Source organism: Lichenostomus cassidix, chromosome 7, assembly GCF_008360975.1.
Source record: "Lichenostomus cassidix isolate B80296 chromosome 7, HeHo_3.0, whole genome shotgun sequence".
In the NCBI taxonomy this organism is placed as follows: domain Eukaryota; kingdom Metazoa; phylum Chordata; class Aves; order Passeriformes; family Meliphagidae; genus Lichenostomus; species Lichenostomus cassidix.
The window spans coordinates 13177112-13197294 of NC_139488.1; the positions used below are offsets into that span (position 1 = coordinate 13177112).

Consider the following 20183-nt stretch of genomic DNA (forward strand, 5'->3'; position numbering starts at 1 on the left):
GGGAAAGTCCTGGTTGGACCTCTGAAGCATAGGCATTAAGAGCCAGGGCATGGAATGAGGTGGATTTCTGTGGAGCTGTGGTTGTCGCTGAACAGCAGAGACATAGCCAGGAGAAGGGATGGAAATGCAAGCATAGACTTGCTCCTGTATGCCATAGATTATGTTCAAACTACCACCCTTGGAAGGCAATATGCTCCCTCCTGCTCTCATCAGCTGATGCTAATGTAATTTCCACTTTTCTCAATCTTTCAGAGATCTTTTTCAGAAGAACCCTAGGGCAGCAAATAAGCCTTCGTTCTCATCAGGTGAAAAGGGAATTCCCCCTTTCAAGTCTTTGCATGATCCAAATGTTAAATCCTGGCCTCAGTTTTGAGAGATGGCAATACAATATATAAGCTGCAGTGAAACTTGCTGCAGTGTATTGAGACAGGGGATGAAATATCATTGGTGATGGATCTGCCAACAGTGTACTAAAAACTGGGAGGAGTGTTGCAGGATTGAATATATGGAAGATGTTCAATATTTCAAAGTTGTTAATGTTTGCAGTTTTTAAAAATTATTATGCTTGATGTGTGCAGCAGCTAAATCTTTCTTGTTGATAATCAGAGCTGATTTATCTCTTTTTAAAAATTGATCTCAAGTCATATAAGATCTTATTACTCCCAAGAGGAATTAAATAGCTCAGGCATACTCATTTAGATGAAGTTCACCCCCTGACCTCTTATTCATATCTCCAGTTCATACCTGTCCAGTTCATTTTGCCAGAAAAGCTGTTTAATCCTTCTTCCCTCTTCTCCAAGCAACCCCACACACTGAATTGAACTCATAATCACAGAGCATAAATACAGATCTCAAACTTTAATCTCTCAAGGAAATGGGAGGTTTTAACTGCAGTGGGTAGACTGCTATAGCAATGATGGACTGGACAACTCAGGGGACTTGGTTGTATTGAGTGTCTCATTGTAGTTAAAGTCAAACAAAGGCAGAGACTTAGATCCAGCTCCCCAGTAAATCATGTATGGTCAGAAGTCTCTACTAACAAAAAGGATTTATTTTTAACTAAATAATTTTAATTACTAGTATTTTTTTTTTAATTTTTGTTGTATTCTTCTGCATGGCAACCTACAGATTCAAATGTATAGGGGACTGCCCACATTGTAAAACACTTTATGAATAATGGTGTGTGATATCTTAAGTACCAATTCTCATTTTGATTAATTTGTTTGCTTTAATCAATTTTGGGAGCCTCTCTTCCCCAGCCTGAAATAAATTTCTTAAAGTCTGGAAGAAATATGATCGAATTTAAAACTATTTGAAGTCAATGAAATACCTGTACTAAGGGAAAATTGTCCTCTTAGTGTCATTTCATTCCCTATACTATATATTAGGTATGAAATTGCAATCTTGAAGCTAATCATTAAACTCCAAGAGCGTTCATACTTGGGTTTATAATGCAGGGTGGGAAGATAAGCTTGCAAAATACATATCAAGGTTTGCATTTCAAACCATCTCAAGATATGCAGATGTTCAAATTATGATATATATATATCATTTATCGTTCCTCTTGAAATGGTCTTTTCCCGAAACTGGGAGTTTCCAAGGAGAGCTTTTACTTTTTGAAATTATGACCTCCTAGAATATCAGGCTTTTTGTTTAGTCTTTCTGGGTTTTTTTTAATTTTCTTCTATTTTAATCCTTTCATGTCACGCAGTCTATAGACTCAGTTGATGTTATTTTTATGTAGCTTTTTCCCTTTTTTCTAATTCTGTCATCCTTTATCTTATTTAGCTCCCTTTGATTTGGAGGTATTGGAAAATGGCAGAAAGTAATTGAAAAATGTCCCAAAATAATCTGGGACATTATAAGTACACTTTATAAGTGATTAAAGGAAAGGAAGAAAAGATGGGACAATATGAAAAACACTTTCTCATGAAAAGAAAAGGAAATAAACAGATACAGTGTCATCACCTCACTGCCTAGAAACAAGTTCAAATTTTTGGTTTTCAGTTTTTCAATATTTTTTGTTCTTAGTCCTTTTCCTATTTGCCACTAAAATGCTATGGAGGGATAAATTGCCCTGCACTCTCTCCCCATTGTGCTGTGGATTTTATTGTTCTTAGTTCTTTCACATGACATGCGTGCATGCATGAACATTCTTATGGACACATATGGCTTAATAAAAAAAGTTTTATTAAGAATAAAAATATCTTTTGCCAAAAAGCAAGGAGTAATGGAACCTCAGAATTCCACAAGCTTTGTTATAATGAATATAAATCATTTATCTCTCCAGTGCACGATGTACATATTTTGAACTGCCTTGTTCAGACTTTTCATCTTTTGCCCTTTATCCAGCAGCATCCCAAGGCAAACCTCAAGTTTTTTGTTCTTTCAGAAACTTTATTTCTTGAATTTCCTTCTCAGTCTGGCAAAAGGTTCCTGGGGATTGGACTCTCCACTCTTACACAGGATCTTGCATCTGGTTCTTCTCACAGGTAGTAGGTGTTAGGTAGTAGATGTTAGGTATTTTCACCAGTAATTTTCAAAGGCAACAATTTCACCTTTTTTTTTTTTTTATTATGAAATAAATGTATTTATGGATGTACAGAGAAGAGCTTAGTTTGCTGGGGAGGTCAAGTAATTTGTCAAAGAATGGTGGGAGAGAATGTAATATTACCCAACATGCCAAAGTTCCCCTCTTCCTCTCTGCCTAGAAGCTGGTTATCTGAGCAGGGCTGTGTAACTGGCAGTCCCCATCTCCTTCGATGCTTTACTCATTTTCCTTTGCTTAATGTCATGGTTAGCAGTTTGCACCTTCTCTCTGCAATACTTCTGTGTATTCAGGTGTTTGTTGAGGAAAACCCTGTTCTTGATGTACCAGTTTATTTCCTCCTCATCCCCATTTGCCCTATCAAATTTGGAACCAGCCTTCTGTTTGCCACACAAGCAGGCTGTATATCCTTCTCAGTAGTGTCCTCTGACCAATATTTGGGGTTTTTAAAGTATTACAGAGAGGTTCAGAATCAATGTACTGCTCTAGTTCCAGCAGCCCAATGGAGTCTGGCAAGATATGCAGGCTGGATTCACAGCTGGCAATTTATGGTCAGAGTTGTGATGGACTTCACATGGAGCATGAAGGATTGATTGTTTTGTTCATACTGAAGGCTCTGAGCAATTTGAGGCAGGTGAAGTAACCCCTAAACCAACTGGGGAAGTTCTAAAAGTTTCATGTCAAACCACAAGAGGAGGATAATTGCAATGCAGAGTCTGAATATACTGGCCTTAGGGACTGTGTTGTGTTTGTGCTACAAGACACAAACAGGAGAGACTGTGCCTCCTAGTTTGGGGACAGATCTTGCAGGTTTGAACTAATTTAAGGAGCAATTACAGTCATACAATATGTTCATCCTGTAATATATTCTTGTTAGTAAAAGCATTCAGGATTTAATAAAATGAGAGGAACCCCAAGGTGTGAATGGCAAAGATGTATTGATAGCATAAATAGGAAAAATGCAGATGCACATACCTGAGGTGGTGTGTCACAGAGAAGTCTCTGCTATACTCTCTCAGGTTTTGTTCCCCTGCTAAACTAACCCTAACAAAAGGGCATGTGCAATACATGGCAGTATGGCTGTGCCACAAGAATTGGCTTTGGAGGTAGTCTTTTTTTTTTGTCTCCAGTGGAAGGTTTTTCATAAAGGAGACTAGAAAATAAAAGTTCTCTCTGTAGCAGTACTACAGGAAACATTTTCTTCAACTAAAAGCTGACATCTTTAACACATTATCATTTCATGTCCGAGTCAGTGGATCAGGCAGGGTGCCAGTTCACAAACAAGGCTAAAGGGAAACAGCTCAGAACAGTACTACAGTGGGTGTCACATGACTGAGCACAGGGCCATCATGAGAGCTCAGGGAGGTTGGGAAAGGTGGGGAAATGCTGATTTCCCATTGTCCAGGTTCAAGTAGCTCGAAAACTGCTTCCAAAATTTCCATGTCACAAGCAAATTATACCTAGAAGAGAAACAGAGAATCAGTTACGTGCACCACCCATATGTCTGAATCCATCCAAATTCTGTTTCTGTTCTGTAGGGCTTAAGCAGTTAGGAAGTTCCTCATTCTCTACGGAATATTTGCCCTTAGCCAGTAACACTCAGTAAATCTAGTAGGTCACTTCCCCAGAGAGATTTGGGGTATGCATAATCTCAAGAATCTGAACAGAACAGTTTTGCATCTCTTCCTCATGCGTAATATCATTACTTTGCACAGACAGGAAGCAGTGGCATTTCTAGGAAACAGCCCATCATTATGATTCAAAAGGTTTCCAGGGATTTTGCTTTTAATTTTGTCTTCCTACAACGTGGCAGCATGAACTCCATTAAGAAGCTGTTGCAACCATCCCACTCAGTCACCCACCCACCCACCCAGAATCAATGGCAGAGACAGCAAGCAGTTCTTCCCCTCCCAGAGAAATCTTGCAACAGACACAAGCAGAGGTACAACTAGGCTGAACACAACCTCAGATCCTTGGTTTTTTAGCTGCATTCACTGCTGCCATGGGCATGTATTCACTGTTGTACTCATGGGAGTTGGATTCACACTTCTGATTCTGCCAACAGAGAGAAAATGCCATTAATTTAATTTGTGGTCGCTAGCCTTTGCCATATCTGCTTTTGTTCATTAAGTGGGGCAGTTACTCTGACTGTTTTCAGTGGGAACATTAAGGTCAGAATAGACAGCTCAAACTCACATAGAAAACTTGGAATAAAACAAACTGAAAGTTAATAACACACATTGCCCAAAAGAACGGCTAATGTGCATGGTCTTCCTTCTTTCCTGAGCCAAATGGTTCTTGGTTTAAGTAGTTTTGCAGCAGAACAGTGCTGGAATTGCTCCACTGATGATTTGTTTCTCCTTCTTGAAGAAAACAATCAGGTGGATTGCTTACCAAAGTAATTTTGCTGACCTGTGCAGCATTTCTCCTCTTTCCTTTGGTCCCAAGCCTTTAAATCAATAAACAATTCTACCTTAGAAAAATTAAATCTGAGCTGCTGTCATCAATGACTTGAATTCCAGTGGAAAATTAACGTCAGTCTTTTTGTCAAAAAACGCAGCATGTGCTGAGTATGTGCCTGTCCCACCCTCTATATCTCATTGGATCAAGTTCCCCCATCCATGAACTTTGGCAGAAGGGTTCTGCATAATCTCATATGCTTGCTTACCTTGTTCCTTAAGCAACAGGCCACAACACAGCAGACACAGAAAATGGTAAAAATTATCAGGCCAATAATTATCCATGGCACAAGTCCCAGTGAAAAGCAGTCTTCCTTATCTGAAGATGGGGAGGCAAAAAAAAGTCATTACTCATAATTTGCATTTTTGCCTCCTAACAGATAACTTCAAATTCTTTTCCCCCTTCTATGAATAAATTAGCAAAAGTGAACTCTGAAGAAGGATTTTCCTGAGGTGAATTGCCACTTTGGAAAAGTGTATTCAGCAGGAAGCAGAAGATGGCCTCTTTTCAGAAAAAGAGGTGAAACTGTTGGTATACAGTGCTGAAAGTGTAGACTGCAAAGAAACCAAGCCAGGCTTGAGAGCATGCTGGTGTTTCAGATCTGAACAAGGTTTAAGCTTATATGCAGTAAGTACCTGCATAGAGAGAAAGAAAGCAAGGGAAGGACAACGTGCTGCCACTGAACTGTGTGGAGAACCAAGAACTGGCAAAAACACTATTAACTTTTTCAGTTTAATATGCCAAACAGCCACTGAAGGAAAGCCAGTTCAAAATTAAAGCCTGTGCAGTTAGTCTTCTGGAGTTAGTCCAAGCCCTTCTGAGTAAATGGCTGAAAATTCTCAACAGTTTTGGATATCTTCTGCTCTAAGAAGGCTTTAAAGCTGATGGTCTGCTTCAGAGAGGTGAACACCATTTTCTTCACACCTCAATGGCATCAAAGAGTTCCATATGGTACTACTAGTATGAATATTTGACAATTGATTTTCTTTAATCCTGTGCATGTAAAGATAGCTCTCAGAATGGATTTTTTTCCCACTGACTAAACCTAATCTTAACATTTATACTCAGCATTTTGAAAAGTGGACAAGGGAAATTGCCATTGCCATCAAAGGTGAGACTGCAGTACTCTAGAAGCTGTAGTCAAGCTAACTTGGGTGCCACCACCAATATGCAAAGCTCAGCATGGCATGCAAAACCTGCCCAAGAAGATGAAAAACTATGGAAAGGACATGCTGAGCAGTCTGCCAACACAGCTCCACTGTTACCAACCCCCTGCTAAGTAGTTTTAAGCTGCCTGGTAATTAGTTGTGAAAACTCTTGTCACATTTTTCGCTGCAGCATAGCTATGTGCAATGCCTACTTATCAGTAAACTGAAGTGAGGGGAGAAGTAAACTTACCTTGGACATACAAATAGACTTCTCTCAGACAGCAATCTATGTATGGAGGGGGCAAGAATATCTCCAGGCAGTAGGTATAAATGTCACTATGTTTTTTTTCCAGATTTTTAAGAATGAAAGTGGTGCTGCTACTTGAATTCTGTGTCTGACAGTAGGTGACATCAGTTTTGGAGATAACTTTCTCTTTACTCAGATAGAGTGAACAGATTTTCTTCTTTTCATGCCCTTTGAAGAGGGTCATGTTGAACTCGCTCACATTTTCGGGGTTGGGGAATGTGAAACTGAAGTTTCCATTTTCAAATTTCACCATCACGTGGGGGTCAGAGACATGGGGCTGATCTGAAGAAATGAAAACAATAAGTATAGTCACTCTCATAGCAGTGAAAATAATCTTTAAAGTGCTAAGAAACTAATTTAAACAAAAATAAATTAACCATGCAATTGTAATTTAAGGCACGTAGGTACTCAGAATGATCTGGCTGTGGAAAGCAGCACTCACAGTGAGATACCAGTGCATCATTCTGGTTATGTCAGACATCACTGATAAAATAAATGAGACCTGGCCTGTTACCTGCTCTAAGGCTGGAGAGGTTACTATTAACATTAGATCAGTGACCTTGATAATATTACTTGCTACTGAAGTTACTAAATTGCTTACTAAATGGTAAAGTTACTAATGTTACTTACAGTATTAGTTCCTAGATATTGTTTGAAGGCCCCTGGACCAAACGCTACATAGACATATAATCCCCGTCCCGTGTCAGATTGTCTATTCACAGATAAAACAAGTGGGACAAAGATGATGATGATGATAATTATCTTTGGCTTATTGTTTGTAATCTGTACCCTAATAAACATGGAATTATAAAATCATTTTGCTTAGAAAAGACCCTTAAGATCATAGAGTCCAGCTATTAACCCAGCATTGCCAAGTCCACCACTAAACCATGTCCCTAAGTGCCGCACCTGTGTGTCTTTTAAATCCCTCCAGGGATGATGACTCCACCACTTCCCTGGGCAGTCTGTTCCAATGCTTGACCGCTCTTTCAGTGAAGAAATTTTTCCTAATATCCAGTCTAAATCTCTCCCCATGCAACTTGAGGCTATTTCCTCTTGTTACTTGTTACTTAAAAGAGACTGAACCCTACCTTGCAGAAGCCTCCATTCGGGTAGGTGTAGAAAATGGCAAGTTCTCCCCTGAGCCTCGTTTTTTCAAGCTAAAGCCCCCCAGCTCCCTCAGCCACTCCTTTCACCAGCTCTGCTGCTTCCTCTGGACCCACTCCGATACCTCAATGTCTTTTCTGTAGTGAGGGGCCCAAAGCTGGACACAGGATTCAAGGTGTGGCCTCACCATTGCACAGTACAGGGGGAGAATCACTGCCCTGGTCCTGCTGGCCACACAATTATTGACACAGGCCAGGATGCCACTGGCCTTCTTGGCCACCTGGGCACACACTGGCTTGTATTCAGCTGGCTGCTGACCAGCACCCTCAGGACCCTTACCAGGCAGCTTTCCAGACACTCCTACCCCAGCATGTAGAGCTGCCTGGGTTGTTGTGACCCAAGTGCAGTTGGCCTGGCACTTGGTCTTGTTGAACCTCACATAATTGATCTGGGCCCATCAATCTAGTCCAGATCCCTCTGCAGAGCCTTCCTATACTCCCACCTAACACTTCCACCTAACTTGGTGTTATCTGCAAATTAAGGGTGCACCCTCGTCCAGATTATTGATAAAGATATTAAACAGCACTGGCCCCAAAACTGAGCCCAGGGGAACCCCAATTGTAAGTGGCCAGCTGAATATAACTATTCACCACCACTCTCTGGGCCCATCCACCCAGCCAGTTTGACAATGTAGCTGAAAATTTAAAATGGAATGTGAACACCAAGCTCCTACATAACTGCCTTAACCAAAGGACTTGGCTTTTCTTTGTGGAATAGATGGTGATTTGTGGCATGACATAAAGTTTCAATCTAATTAGTTAGATGGCTATAGCACCGTTATCACTCAGGTAATGGAAGGCGTAGAGGACAAATATCACTGTCTGCATCCTCATGCAATCCAGAAATCACATTTGACCTCCCCAAAATCTCTATTAAAAACTCTCAGATGTTGTGCAACTCTCATTTAACAAACTTCTTGGAGAAGAAAATAAACTAACTGAAGATGTCCTGCTACCTCACAGTTTGACTTTGAAAAGTCAGCAAGCAATAGCACAGAAAACTCCCTCAGGGAAAAATATGTTAAAATGTGCAGTAAAAAATGGCAGGTTTTTTCTTCAAGGGCAGTATTTTCTGATATAGAAAGGCATTTAAAACAGTAAACCAAATTAGGCAAATGCATCTTACCTATATTTTTGCACAGACATGATGAGCAGCTGTCAACTCCTGAAAAATACAAAATTGTTTCTGTTCAAAATTCGAGAGCAGTGTAGGAACAGGGGCTGAGCCATGTAAAGATGCCGAAGCTATTTTTTAATTTTTATCATTATCCTATCTGATCCTTTTGACACCATTACTTCATATGATATGATAAAAGAATGAAATATAAAGTATAAAAATTAAAGTAGAAAGAAAATTTTTAAGGCAAGAATTTATATTGATAATACGTATAACATTCACAAATTTTTAAAACACTTCTGCAAAGTAATACGCGTGCTTCGGAAATAGAACTGACATGAAAGTAAAGCTTTCACCAAGATACTGAGGAAATCTGCCCCAAATAAAAAAGTTCACTTTTGATTTCTCAAGAATTCTGATTCTGCAATGAGCCAGCATTATATTTTTCCCAGAACAAAGTGCTCATTTCCATCAATGTTTATTCTGCTTCCCCACTGCGTAACACTGCATTGAAACATTTATAGTTATCTGGACGATGTTCCAATACATACAGCAAGAAAACATTCAAGCAATGCATATGGTTTTGTTCCTTTTCCAGTAGCAACTTTTTCTCTTATTGCTCATAGGCGACCTTCATTACAAAGCACAGACACATTTTCATAATTGTTCTGGTTCTGGTTTTTTAACTTCTGGCTCCATCACCACACACTATGGCAACACTTTGGAATGATTTGTATGTTAGTACTGGCAACATAGCACAGTCTGATAGTGTTACATTTGAAAATCTTCATTTTGCAGTGTCCTAAAATTAAATGTTCAGATAGGCGGACAGACAAACAGAAAAAAAACTGTATCTGCATTTCCTGTTTTCTGGTAGCCTGCGTAAGCTCTTCAGACGCTGCTTAGAATTAAATATATCTACTTCAGGATTTTATGATGCTAAGGAAATACGGGGCAAATACTTTAAAACTTTGATGCACTCTCCTACTCTTGTTACTACTACATGGTAGTCTGGATCCACACAGAGTAGATCCCCAGCTGTGCCAGGTATTGCACTGATTACATAGTATAAATAATATTTTTTTTCCAAGGCACCTGTTATCTTTGACATTTGGCCTGTATATACTCAGGAACATAGGAGCATTGACTTTCGGGTACTTTTGTATGCTCTCAACTCTTTCAATCTGCTAATGTTCATGTTCTTTCCTTCTTTGAATTGGTGCTCCCCAGTTACTGCCATTGGCAAGGGCATTGAAATGAATGATACTCATTTAAAATATCTTTAGTGTGACACAGAAGCTAATGGACTTCTGGAAAACACTTTGTGATGCTCAGTTAGAGAGCAATAGAAGCTGTTATCCCTTTTTGACTGATTTACCATTTTCCTAGTTATCAAATACATTCTTCCTGGTTTACTGTGCACAGTCAGCGCCCTTATCTAATTCAGTGACAGTTCTAATATCTGTACTCCTCTCAGGAGTATTACTTAAGTGTATGATAACAGACAAGGTGTTTAGCATCTTGTACCACTGGTGTGAAGATAAGGCAGAAAAAACACACAACTTGCCAAGCCACAGTGAAATAGAGCCCTAGAACTACTGAAGGCACAGACAGAAAGTGCAAGCCTTTAAAATGTGATATAGTCTGAAAAGCTGAAAGCAAAGGTCAAATAAACAAATAATTTCTAATTACTTATATGTTGCACAATGAAGGAAAACAGTTGCCATGAGAAGACCATTTGAAATAAAGGTAATTTTAAATGCTCTGTAATTTGACATCATGTAGTTTGGTAACACATACCTTTAAAATTAGGCCAAGCAGGCAGCAAATTATTTAGGAAAGAGAAGCAAAAGCAAATGTACGGCAGAAGCTACGGAGCATGATGAATGCATGAGCTGATCTGGTACTTTTGAGAAGCACCCACCTGCAGCTGAAACCTTTACATTTGTCACTGGTCATCTGAGAGGAAAGGCAGATGCTGACTCTGTCAGGGCAGCTACAGTGCCAAGTGGTGCCACATTCTTTGTGTCCTCACATTCAGTGTCCCAGAGGAACATGGGACAACCCTACTCTGAGCACTGAAGTAACAACTTCAAATTTGTTTTCTCTCTTTGACTCTGAGAATAGTTCAATTTGGCTGTTAGCTAATGAAATTGCCCTTTCATACCATGTGGGTTAATGTTTGTCAGAGATCATGATTTTAATGCTTGTTTTTAATGGAAAAGGGCAGAGAGAGGTCATTAAGCATTTAGCTCATGTGACCTTGTGGCAAGCTGAAAGATTGTTTTGTATTCTCTCCAACCCAGAAGCCTAAAATGCCTGTTTTCAAGAAAGACTCAGTAATATACTTCTCTGAATGAGCATTTTGGTAAATGTGATGCAATTAGTATTCCTCTGAAACAAGTGCCCATATAGAAGAGTGTGCTTAGCATGGGGTAAAGGCAGCACGTTTTAGAATTTGATTAACAGTGCCTGAGATTAAAACCAAAATTGTCTGCATGGATGACCACAATGGGTTAAAGCTGATATAAATTTCCAACTCACTAGCTATTCTGCATCAGCTCCTAATTTGAATGCACTTGATGAATACTAAAAAGTTGCTCTTTCCCCTTCCCTGTGCCTGACTGCTGATCTTCTGTGCCCATTTCTACCTGCTCATTCCTAGGGTAATCATATGGATGTGTAAAACACTCTGTTGTTAGTGGCAAGACACATTTGGGATGTTTCTTGCCAAGCTCCAGTCAGAATGAATGTACATTTAGTGGGATGTGAGATAGCAAACTGGGGTTTAAACATCCAATAATATTGAGAGGTCCACTGACTAATTCTCCCTACTTCTACCTTAGAAATGTGTGAATAAGAGTCTACATTATGGTACTGTTGAAATTGAACAGAAGAATTTCACTGGCTCAGCAGTAAAGATGTTTACATTTGGCTGTAAGATTCCTTTTTGTTATTTTTCATAAAAGAGATAATTCAATTGCATATAAAGTTTTGAGACAAGAGGAAAAAAATCTTTAGTTTGTTTCCTAGCAGCATCACAATGGAGTTGTTCTTGGCTCACCCAGTGTGAAACGGAATGCCAAGACAAATATTGTGGTTTGGATATAAATCCGAGATTAACATGTGTATGAAAGTTACATCTTGTTATGTTAAACCCTGAAAGAGTGTGTGTGTGTGTGTGTGTGTACATTTGTGTGTAAGTGTATTTACAGTCATTGTGCATTTCCATCTCAATTTCATCTTAGTGCAGCAGGAAAGCCTTTTGGCAGAAATTTGGGAATTTCTATGATAGTGTGCTTAGATACTGAGGCCAGTGGAAAGTGTGTTATTTTCACTATAATGGGATTGCACTTTTGAGCTTTCTAGTTGCTTTTTGGCAGACCCATCACTATTTGAAAACATCACCAATCCATTACTCATTTTGGTCCCAACAGAAGTTTAAAAATCACTTTCAATCCTTTTTCTAGCTTGGGGTTTAGGGTAGGAGAATAGAATACTGTTACTTGGTTTTCTTGCTGTTTGTATTATCTGCCCAGCCCTCAGAAAACTAACAAGCTGATAAAAAGAACATGCATAATTTTACTTGTGTGTGTTTGCCTCCGACAATTAGCAAGGAAATTGCAGACCCTGCCTTCAAAACAAACACATTTGTTTTGTTAATGCTAAATGCATAATAAAACTATGCACAGTTTTTAAGTTGCTGTAGTTTTGACCTTTCAAGGCACTCTGAAAGATGATGCTGTCAATTTAGTGTCATTAGTCATATGCCTAAAACTAACATGTTTCTATCTTTCAAGAATCCAGGATTAAGAGAGGAAAGTGCTTCTGGGCAAAGCAAGTAATGGCCAGAATTATTCTAGGGAGCCACCTTTAATCTGAATTTTTTCTGTGGTATAACTTAGGTCGAGAAACACCAAAATTCTTATAAAATAACCCACAGAAACAACAGCCAGTGTTAATTATATTTCAGAAACCCTTCTAAGAAATTACCGTGGTTTCCTCCTGTACTGACAGCAGGAGATCTGTGGGTGCAGAGTGATAATGCTTCACAAATGTTGGAGTGCAAAAGCTCATGTGCAGTGTTTCATAGCAAGGACCTCAAGTGCCATGCAATCCTACTTACAGCTCTGTCCTCCAATATCCCAGTGCCTGTGTTTATCTGCAGGCAACAGAGAGCTCCTGCTCTTATGAACAATTTTTTAATCACAATTGGATTATCAAATCATAATGCACACATGTGCACATATGTATCACCTCCTGTGGTCTATTTACATCCATAGGTCACAAGTTATGCTGAGAACACAGTAAGACAAAAAACTTGAGAGATACCATTTCTTCTTATAGGCAGTCTCTTTTTCTTGTCATCTCCTTACCTCAGTCCCCTGCCCAAAAACAGAGAAGCATGTAACCAAACTGAAAGGATCTTTTGTTAGTAGATTTAAGAACAACTTTTCAAGGGGAACTCCTTTTAGAGACAATGATTACAATTACTCTTTCCTGTGATTTCCCTCATCTTTTCTTTCTATCTGAAAATTCAGTATAGTGTCCATATATTAGTTAGCCTTCAAAAAGGTGTCTGCATTACCTAAAGAGCTGAAAACTAGTTTTATTGATAGAAAAGTTGAAGTTCTGTATGAAACCTCAGGAGTACTTAAATTCTATCCTTTTTCACTAGAATTTCAGAAACAAACATTTAATACTCCTTGGCATGACCTTCATAGGAGCACATTTAGATGGTGTTTAGTAACTGTGCATACTAAATCTCAGATCTTACTTACATGATGCATCATGCCAAATCCTTGGGCAGAATATGTACAGGAAAAAAAGACTCTTTTTAATCAGTTATTATCTGTATTTCCATCCTGACCCATAAATATGTGGGTTTCAGAAAGGTTACAGATAAAGCTGTGATATTTTACTTTGCATACCTGGGATAAAACACTGAATCTTGTTAAATGCTATATCCATATTTATGGCTGGACTGCGATTGGTGATGTCGCTGTGCACGTTCTCAAACACATAGAGATGCCATGCTTCCTTTCAAGTCAGTGTTTCAAGCCTGCACCAAAATGATCTCATCTACTCTTCCCTGCCATTTACATTTTTCATTGTATAAAATTTCCCTGCCCAAACGAGCAGGTTTAATATTGATAATTTGGTTTCTCTTTATTATTCACCGTCATGCTGCTGTGACATCTTTTATCCATCAAGGGAAGCTGGCTGGAGCACTACAATCTAAACAGCAAAAGGATAACACTGAGCAGATGAGTTAAAGAACATAAACAATGAAAACTTGTACTTTTTCGTTTCAGAGCAAATGCCCTATGCTGGCAGGAATTCTCTTCCCATGAACTCTAGTCATACTAAAGCTGAGAGTAGTTTTTCTGCAGCTGTTACCCTCCATTACCTTTATTCCTTCAACCCCTAGCTATCATGCCTCATTTACTATCTCCCATCACCAGCTAAGTTATATTCTATAGAGACATCTACTGCAAGGAGAATAATCCAAAATGTTACTCACCATACAGGGCTTCAAACTGAAAGCAGAGGACACAGAAAGTTACAGCAGCTGCCTTCATGCCTGCCTGACACAGAGGCATCAGCCTTCTGTCTGCTGTGAAGATGGGGGAAAACACATGGGTAGGAAAGGAAGTGGTTTGTGGGCTCTGAGGAAAACTATAATCCGAATGACTTTTTAATATTTAATCCCTCACTACGTTATAGCTATGTCAGCATTAGCTGTTGAACATACCTGTGAGGTTTCATGCTTTATTTTTTTTCCTACCTAATGGCTTGCTGTCACAGACAGGAAGATGAAAGATTTTCTGACATTTTATTTGAGGTTCACTTTGTAAAGACTGTTTCTGGTAAAGTCTATCATGACAGAGGCTGCAGTTATCTACAGTAGACTTCTGCAGATGGCCCATGGTCAGCAACTAGTATTAACTTACAATATATGCATATCTGTAACTGGCAACCTGGTTTCTCCCCATCAGTTTCAACTGATTTTACATAACTAATGGTCTTGCTCTATGTAGAAACCATTCATTTGTGGGGTAGGAGTCTCTCGTGTGTCCTTGTCGTGAAATTGGTAGGAAGAACATGTCCAAATTGCAGAAAGATCCCTTCAGCCCTGTTACTTCTAAAAGGTCCACTCCAACATGACTTCCGTCCTGGAGATCAGGCTTGTTTTTCCTGGAGTTTCATGAGAAACTCCATGTGGCTCTGTGAGAGGAGATGTGACTCCGTGCCCTAGGGTCTTAGGTCAAAAGATTCTCTCCTTTCCTCTTCCTTGCCTTTGTGCAGCACACTCTATTCTGACCTGTTATCCATCTTTATTCTGGGAATATTTTAGGACCCTTTGTGATAACATGTTCTACAATCATTTAATCCTGGCTGCTTATTTATGTCTATAATACTAATTATAGTGCAGAAAATATGCAAGAGAAACAGCTTCCAAATCACAGTTGATATGTCAGATACAGTTCACGTTTCTGATTGCACAAAGAGAAAGCACAAAGGACAGCTAGTGGTGCCTGACAGACACTGCTGGGGTTGAGTCCTTGAAATGGTCAAATAATTGGTAAATAACAGGACTGTGTTACAGATTTACTCCTATTCTATACTGTGTGAATAAACCCTCACATGTTGGTTTACTCTTCTTCAAAAAGTGATTTAATGTCTTTCACTCTTTCTGCTAAAGATCTCTTCACATGGGCATTGGCAGAGTTTTACTTTCTTCAAATCTTTTCAAAGCCCTGCAAATCTATGCCTTTTAAAAAATTACAGGGAGACGTAAAACCTGAATCAAGACAGGTGTTGATCTAAATTTTCAGCTCAAGTCTCTGGGGCCAAAATTAGTTAACTCTAACTAGAGGAAGTTTGTGCAATATGCTTTTAATTTTAAAGCCCAGAAGTCTATCCAGGTTCAAACAATGATAAACCTACAAATCATACAGCTGACTCCTGTGCTTTGCCTATGAAGTTATGAACCATATTGGGATCTACTGAGGTTCCAGGAGGGATCATCTCTTCCATCTCCCATAGAAACTAATGGGAAGTGCTGAAGGAACAGAGGAACCTTCTCCTAGGACATGACCTTTATTGCCCCTCAAATAAATGTGGGAGTGGCTCCCAGAAAAGCTTATACTAAAAAGAGCTGCTGCTGCTACAGAATTAAGGGTGGGAAAGAATCGTGTGTCAAATACCCATATGCACATCTTTGGGAGAGCATGGTGACAACACACCAAGGACTGAGTCCCTACAAAGCCTATCACTGACTGGGAAGACCAATAAATGTGTAGGGGAATGTACTCCATGTGGAAAGTTTTAGCTATTTTTTAATGAAAACAAGCTTTAAAACAAATCAGTATTGTTGGGGTTCCAAAATTTGTTGTCTTTCTTAAAAATTTAAACATTTTGTTAAGAAAGTAATTTTGTTAGGGTTTTTTTTTAACCAATATAGTTATTTTTGAGCAACCTACTCCTTCTCTCCCTCTCTGTGACTGTATCACTTACACCACTGCAGAGATGATTAATATGCATCAATTTCACTTGTGGGGGAAGAATAGCTACCAGCATAGCTTGGCTGCTACAACAATTGAAGAAAGTCTCACTGTCCAGTTTGTATATGTTAAGTCCTCTCTCTTTACTATAATTATAGCTTCAAGTCTACAATTACACTTTCTTCTTTTCTGCTTCCTGGCACTTGGGATTGCTAGAATACACCAATCCCTTTATTTCAAAAGGGTCAAGCCCAGAGAACACTTTGGGGTGTATTTGACAGCCCTCTGAAGTTTGATCAAAACAGTGATTTCAAGTGTATTTGACAATGAGCCAGCAGAGCCTGGGGCACTCACAGTGTACATTCACAAGCAGAGAGACACAAAGTCTAGCTCTGTGCTCAGTCTGAGGGATGCTCACCTTCTAGTCCCACAGCAACAGAGACTCCTCCGCTGCCTTTCAATCTTTCCATCTTTGCCTCGCTCCCCTGTCAGCACTTACCTACTTCACATAGACATCATTACTGCAATTTAGAGGTGTTTCTTGTAAATACTACGGTTGGTTACAGTTAAACACCTGGAACAAGCAGTCTGTTTCCACAGGCTTCCTACAACTGTAACTATTTTTGCTCACAGACACGTGTTTCCTTTTTCCATCCTCACTCATTTCTCTTCTCTGTGTCTTGATTTTCTCTCTCCCATCCACATACGCCTCTCAGAGGTGACTTCTTTTCTCCTCCAACCTGACTATCCCCAGTCCCTGACTATCCTTCTCCTCAAGCAATAGCTTCCCTTCACCATGTGCAGTAACTCCTGTCTGGAATGTAGCTTCTCCTTCACCCCATGCCCTATTCTTTCTTCATGTCCTACTCCCAATGCTACCTATAGTGATAATCTCCTTTTTTTTTCCTATCATTTTGCTTTTGACTGTTTACAAACTGGAAAATCCTTATGAGAATTTTTATGCCTTTAAAAATACATTCAGTGATATGTCCATTTTCAAAGAGAAATGGGTTTGCTTATCCCTTGCTCCATACACCAGTGTTCTCTCTACACAGTCTTCAGTGCTTCTCCTTTCTCATTCCAAGTAACTTGGAAAACAACACTCCTGCACTTTCCCCAAGGACACAGCAAAGATTTTCCCTGTATATATGATGTATATTTTTCTTTGCTCTGTTTAATCACATAACACATATTTACTGTTGTCACTCAAAACAATGTCCATGTTAGCGAAATTATACTGCATGGTCCACCGTGAAAACAAGGTGCATTGAAGACTCTTACTCCATTGCATCAGCAGTTTTCCACTTCTGCTCATGGATGAGCAGTTGCCCACAGCAATATAAAATATTCTCTCCATAGAACGTTTTGTGATTCTTTCTGCAGAGACTGCTATAGTTTATCCACACAAATTATATTCCATTGTCTCCTGCTGCTTCTCATTCTTCGCTTCAATATCTGGCCTATATTCTCATGACTCTGGGTCATTCCCTCAGGGCTGGAGCAGAAAGCCTCTACACTCATGTGTTTTCATTTCCTGTCTTCCTAATTGAGAAAGGGAACAATGACTTTCACTGTGCTATTTTTAAAGTTCTGTGAGGGCTTTAAATCCCACTTCCCATCTGCACCACTCCCCATTAGGTGTGTAAACAAGCTGCAGTCATTCAGGATGTAGAGATTTCAGCCTGAAACGCAGCTCATGTGCTCCCTCATTTGTTCTGATGTCTCCTTTGCCAATACATTGGTCTGATCTCTCCCCCAGGCCTGTGGGCATGCTGTAATATTCCTTCCATCCATGTGCCAGTGGAGGCTACTGGGGCTCAGCTCAGCCAGCTCAGCAGCCAGGCAAACACCTCTCTGCAGAGCAAATCTAATGAGACAGTCTGCTTTGAGGTGAGACTGTGTGTGGCTTTGCTTCTTGACACAAGCTCAGTTACCCCATTAACCACTTCTTTTTGGGGTTTGGTTTGGGTTTCTTTTTTTTATGATGATGCTTGAGAATATTTCATTGTCATTGAGTTTGCCTAAAGAAGAAAAAAAATGTCTGTTAAGGATTTTAGCCGAGTTCTAAGGCTTGCAAGGGCATTGACCTATAAATTCAGTCGACAGGTGCTAAGTGGCAAATTCAGTCAAGCCTAAACAGGTTGCCCAGAGAGGCAGTAGATGTCCCATCCCTGGAAGAAACCTGAGCAAGTTGAAGATATCCCTGCTTATTGCTGGGGGGCTGGACTAGATGGTGTTTAAAAGTCCCTTCCAACCAAAACTGTTCTGTGATTCTAAATGCCGCTTCAGATCCTGGGACTAATGTTTTGGACTGGCTGACTCAAGGCAACAGAGAGCCACATAGGAAAAGTGTCCATCTGATCTCAGGAACTGCTGTGCCTCTGTGTATCCAGCCCTGTGCCTCCTGCAACACAGTTACCTAAAAGAGGTACCGAACCACTTCTTCAGGATGTGGGGTGCAGATAGAAAGGGCCCAATAAAACGCATGTGCATGGGCTGGTGGGGGGGACTGCAGACCTATAGGGTGGTTGGAGAAGGTTTACTGTCTAGAATATCAACAAAGATAACAACCATGTGTACTAGGAATGTGCCCTTCCAGGAGCAGTACTACAGTGGGTACTTTTTGCAGGCATATGCCTGAGTGTGCAGGAGGTATTTAGGAAAATACAAGGATTGTAGATGGCCTGTATTCATGGGCAGTGTTCCAGAAGGAGGAGTGTACCTTCTGAAGGCATTGCAGTTCCCTATGGCCAGCATGCTGCTGTGTGGGACTTTGCTACAGGGCCACTTATATCTAGGTTTGGAAGGGAAGTCTTTCAGAATGGATGGCAAATATGTAAAACTCAAGTGAAGGGCAAACCTTGAGACCCAGACTGTTAGTCTGGCACTAGGGGGAGCATGCATGACAGATACATGCAGATGAGCTGGGTGACCATGGAAGTTATTCTAGGTGTGACAGTGACAAATTATACACATTTTGTAAAATTTTCACACCCCAACTGTTTCAAAGCTTGCAGTAGGGTGGGGACTCCTATTATGTGGTTATCTGGTCAGCTGCCTTTGAGGACTTAGGATGGAAAGAGCCACATTCTGTGGTGCTGCTTGGGGTTTGTGGTGTGATTTTTATCTCAGCATTGTTGTGATTACTTTTTAAAGGTAAACTCTTGCTACTACTGTATTGACAGTGTAAGAAAGACAAACTTCCTCCTACACAAAAGTCCCCAAAGTTATCATGTGTTCTTGCAGATAAGAGATAAATGAAAAGTTATGCTGAAATTGCAATGACAGGTGAAGCAGCACAACCCTGGCTTGGACTTCCAGAAACACTGAAGTGGCTGAAGACACACACATGCTTTTCCCAGCTAACTTAAACTGCTTGTGGAAACCCTGTCTCTCAAGTGTTTCCAAGCCAGGCTTCATTATTGTTGTTAGTGGTTAACTGGAGCTAGGCTTAGACAGCTAGCTGTCTCCAGTCCTTGGTGGATTTGGAGTTAAAATATGTAACTAAGTCTCCTTTATTTTGTGTCTGCCATTCAGAATCTCACAAGTTACTGCCTTGGGAACAAGTGCTTTGTACATGCAGGCCGAGGCTCCCGCAGGCAGTTCTCCCACCTGCACAGGTGACATTCCCTCGCTCCGTCCAGCCGCACTCATCTGATGGGTGCCAGAGCAGAGACAACCAAAGCTGGCCACCCTGCAGTGCTGCCGCAAGGGACCGTCGAAGGATTTGCTTCCCCTTCTGCAGGAGGTGTTTCCAAGAGCTGCCTTTCAGGCTGAGCTCACCTGCACGCTTTGAAACGCGGGGAGCAGCATTCCTGGCCCGTGGCCGAAAGCCGTGTGCCCGCGGTGAGCGCCCAGCCGGGCAGTGCCGCCCAGCAGTGTCCCCCGGCCGCGGGCGGCTCTGCGGCGCGGCCGCCAGGGGGCGCTGT

General features: G+C 40.4%; 1 protein-coding gene across 2 annotated transcripts; it reads right to left on the minus strand.

Moving 5' to 3' along the window:
• Window positions 1–2169: 2169 nt before the first annotated feature.
• ICOS (inducible T cell costimulator) lies at window positions 2170–14405 on the minus strand. 2 transcript variants are annotated; one of them, XR_014853445.1, is made up of 7 exons: window positions 14271–14405; window positions 8756–8794; window positions 6407–6745; window positions 5217–5326; window positions 4513–4603; window positions 3157–4008; window positions 2170–2826 (listed from the first exon to the last, which is right to left on the minus strand). XR_014853445.1 is itself a non-coding variant. In XM_085066254.1 (6 exons), the coding sequence occupies exons 1-5, from the start codon at window positions 14347–14349 to the stop codon at window positions 4514–4516; spliced, it is 657 nt and encodes a 218-aa protein (XP_084922380.1). In that variant the 5' UTR covers window positions 14350–14405; the 3' UTR covers window positions 2170–4008; window position 4513. The 2 variants fall into 2 exon arrangements, 1 of the variants encoding a protein (XP_084922380.1); XM_085066254.1 differs by having other exon boundaries at window positions 2170–4008.
• Window positions 14406–20183: the final 5778 nt, after the last annotated feature.

Bases quoted from the DNA above. Each gene is read 5' to 3' on its own strand.
- ICOS (XM_085066254.1), bottom strand. From the start codon at position 14,349: ATGCCTCTGTGTCAGGCAGGCATGAAGGCAGCTGCTGTAACTTTCTGT. The intron at 6,746-8,755 runs GTAAGATGCATT...TCATTTCTTCAG, and splicing joins ATGTCTGTGCAAAAATATAG to ATCAGCCCCATGTCTCTGAC. The intron at 4,604-5,216 runs GTAAGCAAGCAT...CTCTGTTGGCAG, and splicing joins CCTGTTGCTTAAGGAACAAG to AATCAGAAGTGTGAATCCAA.